At 39.3% G+C, this 6,402-nt stretch overlaps 1 protein-coding gene across 3 annotated transcripts in view; it reads right to left on the bottom strand.

Annotated features, from left to right (window-relative positions):
• Grm1 (glutamate metabotropic receptor 1) overlaps nucleotides 1–6,402 on the bottom strand; it is a 388,725-nt gene that overhangs the window by 257,104 nt on the left and 125,219 nt on the right. For all 3 annotated transcript variants that reach the window (XM_026786206.1, XM_013351434.2, XM_026786205.1), the window contains exon 3: nucleotides 29–278. In XM_026786206.1, coding sequence (XP_026642007.1) covers nucleotides 29–278 — 250 coding nt within the window. The remainder of the gene's footprint in view (nucleotides 1–28; nucleotides 279–6,402) is intronic.

Below are 6,402 nucleotides of genomic sequence, written 5' to 3'. Positions count from 1 at the left end.
AGAGAGAGAGAGAGAGAGAGAAATTTACCTTCCAATCAGTGAGAACTCGCCCACTACACCCAGTCGTCGCATGGCACTCAGGAGTCCCCGCACCGTCATGCCCTCGCAGAAGCAGACCACAACTCTGGCCTTCGGAAGTCGCTCCCGGAGCTTGCGCAGGAGCCGGTCAAAGCTCTTCTCGCCTGCATTACTGTAGATTTTGTCTGAGTGTGCAATGCAGAGGCCTTCCTGGGCAGCCAGTTCTTTGAAAGCGTCCATTCCACTCTCGCCGTAATTCCCTGTTCAGAAACAACCAGCAGATGTTCAAGACCTGTGTGTCAGCCACATCCCTGCCAACTGGAATGAGGACTTGTGGGTCCGGGGGTAAGTGTGTGCAAGGGTATGGGTATTGCCCAATAATTCATAAGTCTAACTGGGGTCGAAAGGAGACCTCTGTGGAGTAAAAAGCATCAGATACAGCCAGCAGTCAATTCTATGAAAGCCAACAGAAATTACATGAGCTAGGCATCCATCCACAGTTGAACATTGTTTGCGAAATGAAGGATTGCTGCTCTACTTTACAGCCATGATTAATAATACATGCCCCATATTTTAAACACGTGGGAAAGTTGAGCTCATTGGAATATAGGGATCAACTGGATTTCAAGTCAAGGCACAGAAATTCAGACTAGAAAAGAAGTCCTGCAAAGTCTCTAAACTGGACACTCTCCCACTACCTGATCAACTGGGGTCCTCATTTCAAATTTTAATAAGAACACAGAAGGAAAGTTAATAATTAATCCAACTGCTGATTGCAACATCTATAAATTTTTCCTCACTGACACTCATATCTTCTGTCATTCTGCCCAACACAAGTCTTAAATGCTTAAGGACAAAGCCAACCCCTGTTCAAGGTCAACAGCTCCCATCGCTTCTTGTCTATTCTAATATTTTCTACTGTGATGCTTCTCCCTTTCTTAGATAATGGATTTCTTCCTTTTTGCTGTGGGACAATGGTCTTGTACCCTGTAAAGATTTGTCACTTGTATTGATTTAATAAAATGCTGATTGGCCAGTAGCCAAGCAGGAACTATAGGTGGAGCAACTAGAATAGGAGAATTCTGGGAAGAGAAAAGGCTCAGTCTGCAGTAGTCACCCAGACACAGAAGAAGCAAGATAAATATATGTCACTGATAAAAGGTAACACAGACAATAATTATGGACTAATTTAAGATGTAAGAATTAGTTAATAAGAAGCCTGAGCTAATAGGCCAACCAGTTTACAATTAATGTAGGCCTCTGTGTGTTTCTTTGGGACTGAACAGCTGCAGGACCAGGCAGGAGAGAAACTTCTGTCAGCACCTTTTAATATGTCAACTAGAGAAAAATTGTTCTTGGATTAACTGTCCACCTAAGTTACTATTTCATCCACTATTCCAGGTCCCCACAGAAACAACTGCATAGGTCAACAGATTTACTTCTTAATTTTCCATTCTCTTTTTATTTTCTGTATTTTTAATTAAGTACTTGCATTTTATTGGTTAGAAGTTTACATACATTTAATGTTTAAGCTCCATGAATTTGGATATATATCCACCATCTCAAAATTGTCCCACCAAAGTCCTTTGTTATTAGAGTTACCAATCATCCCCTGTTGTTATAGCCCATGATCTTCATTTTAATCAGCAACTTGCTGTATTCAAGGCCACACATCCCTTAAAGCCTTTGATATTCCTGACTCTTGAGACTCTCTAGTCCCCTCGCTACTAAAAGGCCATTCCTTGGTTCATTTGCTTTATTTTCCATCTCTGCTCATCCTCTGAATGTCGTCATGCTAAGAGTCCATCATGGGAAACTCTTGGCTGACTCTCCCACTTCAGGAACCACTCACAGCATATGCCCTCAGGTATTGTTTCAATAGGACTGCTTAGTCATATACTATAACTTCAGGCTGAAAGATACTTTAGAGAAAAGACTGTGACATTCATTTGCCTGGCTGACATGTCCTTTTGTGGGCTGCTCAGATTCAACACATTGAATTCCTTCTCTACTTTGGACATGTTTCTTCCAGATAAGGTCTATTAGAAACTCTAGCCTCTCCCCACCAACTTTCTCAATAACAAAATTGAGGAATTAGTCTAGCATCTGTGTTTTCACCAAATACAGGATCCATTTCTATAGCCCTTGTTCCCAGAGCATTCTTAATCCGGTTTCTTTGCTCTCTTTCAGTCTCTTACCCATGCTTTATGTCCTGTTCCCTAATGGAGGAGGCTGAGGTAATGATTCTTGTTCAGAGAACTGATGGAGGGCAAGAGAAGCAGAGATGCAGAGGAGGATAGGAGACAAGTGCTAATTAAGCAGGAAGCTTGTCTCAACTAACAATTAGTTGCAGGCTGGTCCCCACAGGAGGTGATGGAGAACCTCATTCCACAGGCTCAGCTTCACCTCTGAGCAAGAGAATTCTTGTCAGTCCATCACCAAATATGCTTCCCAAAGGAGGTAAGTCATAGCTTAAATTAACAGATGCCTACTTAGGTTGTAACTTTTAAATAAGACATAGATCAGTGAACCAGAGAAAAGGAATCAGGGAGGGTGGCCAAGAGTATCTTCTTCACAAGCACTCTCAGTTCTCAGCCAGGCAACGGCCTTAGCCTCATGATTAGACTCTTCGTTTGTACTGTTGTTCCCAGTAGTTCATTTCACTCCTACCGCTCTGATAAAGTGTGATTCCTTTACAAAAAGTTCCAGTGTCTTTCGAACATGTTTAAACAGATAATAAAAGCTCACCTGGACCACCATGCTATACCCAGGCGTGTCCTTCCACCTTCTCCAACTGTGTCTCCTACTTTCCCTCCCTCACCCTCCTTACTACTGTGGCCACTTTTTTCTTCCTGGAATAGCCCAACCAATCCATTTTCAGCACTAGCCTTTTTCCAGCATCTGAACAGACGCTCTTCTAGCAGATAATCTTATCGATCATATTTCAATATTCATTCCACTTTGTCTGAAAACTCTTCTAATAGCCTCTCAGAAAACTTTGCTCATGTTCACTACTTTAATCCCAATGTCTTTATCTGACATTTTTGCTTGTGTTTTATTGTACCAAGAACACCAGTTTCTTGAGAGTATCACCATATGACTTGTTCTGTGATGCATGCTTAGTAGAATGGTTTTATATACTTAAATTCGTTACTGAGAATTTCACTCAAGAGCATTTGTTATGACAGGCCAATTGAGAAGTGTACAGGAATATAAACAAGTAATTTAAAAATAAGCAGTCAGTGGGTAGAAAGTTTACAAAAATCACTGGATCTTATTAACTATTAAAATGGTGCAATTAAAATAAGGCAAATTGTTTTATTTATCAGAATGTCAGTATTTCATTAATAATATTCAGTATTGTCAGACATGGTGATGCATATCTTTAATCCTACCACTCAGAAGGCACAGAAAAATGTATCTTGTGAGTTCAAGTCCATTCTAATATATATAGCAAGTTTCAGGACAGTCAGAGCTATAGAGTCTCCAAAAAATAACACCAAAATTAATAATAGCAATAATTAATAATAATATTGAGAATTAGCAAAATATATATGCCTTCAGTCTGAAGAATGTGATTAAAATATTTTCAGAAGATTTGGCCATATTTTAAAACAAAAATAAGGTGTCAGATAAATATAGCAATTATTTAGTCAAACAATTATGAAATAATTTGTTCCAGAAAAGATTTGTAACTTGAATTTTAAGATCTGTGAAAATGTTATAAGCACTGATTATATGTTTAAAGAAAGTTTTCTTGTCTCCTTTTTCATAAGATTTTGTCATCAAATTTTTTTTTGCCCTTTGACAGATGAAATATTCTACATGGTTTAGTTTAGAGATGACTAAATGGAATAATTAACACATCATGAGAACTGCAGGTCCCTGGACTATGGAAACATGTAACAGCAAAACAAAAAGCACTGACTGGTTCTAAGAGAGAAAGTCAACAGATGCCTTTTTCGTCTGTAAGAGAGGGCATGAGGGAAGAAGTGAGATGCCACTCTCAGGAAATACAGTTTGGGGAATCCTCATGACACTGTGGATAGACTCAGCACAAGTCACTCTCAGTCTGTCAGGAGATGACATTGTGTGACAGATCACCTTAACCTGAGTCACCAAACCTGGGGCTTCAACCCCCAAAATTATTTTAGTCCTTCATCACAATACACACAAATTAAGTGATTAAGGGTGTTCTTTGCATGAGAATAAGAAAATGCTTGTGTTCTAAATCTAGTTACAGCCGTGGACTTGCTTAGTTCAAACCCATCACTCTAAAATAGACTGAGACACCAAGCAGTGAAATGTCTCCATGGGCATGAAGACTTCTTATGGGAGAACTAAATGATTGTGGTCGTGGTTTGAATAAGACTGTCCCTATATGGCCCTATGTGTTTGAAAGTTTAGACACCAGTGAACAAAACTCTTTGATGGGATTACAATTAAGAGGTGTGGCCTGATTAGAGGAAATGTATCATTGGGAGCGTGGTGCCCAACATGGGGCAACTGCATCCACATAAAGCCTGAGAGAGCTTGGGAAGTAATTTTAGACAGAAAAGAATAGAGTTAAGCACGGCTTGTTGATAACAGCAGTTTCTCTGGTGGGTTCTATTTGCTAGAGGCAAGCATTCTCATTTAAGAGATGCTTCCTGACTCAGCTTTAGCTGTAAAACCTTGCAGCTCTTTTAAGAGGTCCTGCCATGAAACTCTTAAATGGTGCTGATAAAAAAAAAAAAAAAACTGATTGCATGCTTTTTGGTGGTGGCTGGGACCTTGAAATGCTATAGAGTTGTGGCAATAAACATGGCTCTGGCCATTACCTCTGTCATGAGGCTAGAATCTCAGAAAACTAAGGAATGGGCTGGACCCGGATGTTAAAGCCACTGCTTTAATTCCAGCCATATCGCTTAGCAAATTAAAGGCTCATGTGGTCAGAGAGAGAGGTATACAATAAAGATAGATTCAAAGATGAAAAAAAAACCTCTAAATGGTTTACTGTGTGTTTAAAAATATATGTGGGGTTGGGGGAAGCATAAAGTCATCAAAAAAAAAAGAAAAACGATAGCAGTTGGGTGTGGTAACATACACCTTTAATCCAACACTTGGAAGACAGAGCTAGACAGATCTCTGTGAGTTCAAGGTGTGGTAGCACACATCTTTAATCCCAACACTTGGGAGGCAGAGGCAGGCAGATTTCTGTGATTTCAAGGACAGCCTGATTTACAGAGTGAGTTCCAGGACAGACAAAATTGCACAGAGAAACCCTGTCTCAAAAAGCCAAAAATTAAAAATAAAAATAAAAGAAATAGAGGTTAAAATAAAGCCACATAAAGATGAAAATTCACAGAGAATCTGGATACTGTATGTTATTATGTTCTCTTTGAATTGTTTGAATGCTAAGGAAGGAGCAACAGCTGCTAAAAAGTATTTGTTTAAAAATACCAAGATAGGTATTTTTAAAATACCTTGACTTCAAAATTGAAATCAAAAGGTATGTTACTTTGGAGAAGAGGTTTTTCTTTTGTTTCCACAGAAAATGAGAGGCTGTGAATTCATTCTGGGTTAAGAAAAATCAGGTTTGACCAAGGAAGACCCCTGAGAAATCTCTGATAGGAATGGATGACCCAGATATCTAAATTCTACATTCAGAACAGATTCAAGATTGCTGCCTGAGATAATTAAGCCTCACAGGATACTCCAATCATGACTTGATAATAATTATAAATTTTCTTTCGATCCCCATAAGATTATCAACGCCCCCAATCAGCAGGAAGAAGTCTGGAAAACTACACCCACATTCTAAAAGAATGAACTATGGATATTTTCCTTTGTTTAGAATGTTGGTTACAAGTTGTTATTGATAATGATCAGGAGAGAAGCTAAACAAAGAATATTAGAGTCAGAGTTTTTATTTTCAAAAAAAGGTGGGGGAAGTGCTATGGGACAATGGTTTGTACTTTGTCAATTGTATTTTAATAAAACACTGATTGGCCAGTAGCCAGGCAGGAAGTAGAGTCAAGGCAACAAGAATTCTGGGAGAGGAAAGCTCAGTCTGCAGTTGTGACCCAGCCACTGCAGAGCAAACAAGATGTGGTGCCTCACTGAAAAAGCTACCAAGCCATGTGGCTAACATAGACAAAAAATAATGTGCCGATATAGGTTTTAAGAGTTAATAAGAAGCCAGAGCTAATGGGTCAATCAGTTTATATTTAATATAGACCTCTGTGTGATTTCTTTGGAACTAAATGACTGCGGGAACCAGGCGGACAGAAACCTCTGTCAACAGAAGTGGGCTTTGAAGTTTAAAAAGCCCAAGGCAAGCCCAAAACAGCCTGTCTGTCTGTCTGTTCTCTCTCTCTCTCTCTCTCTCTCTCTCTCTCTCTC

This window comes from Microtus ochrogaster, linkage group LG4 (genome assembly GCF_000317375.1).
Source record: "Microtus ochrogaster isolate Prairie Vole_2 linkage group LG4, MicOch1.0, whole genome shotgun sequence".
NCBI lineage: Eukaryota > Metazoa > Chordata > Mammalia > Rodentia > Cricetidae > Microtus > Microtus ochrogaster.
Note: the sequence above shows the minus strand (reverse complement) of the source record. Positions and strands in the feature narration are given on the sequence as shown.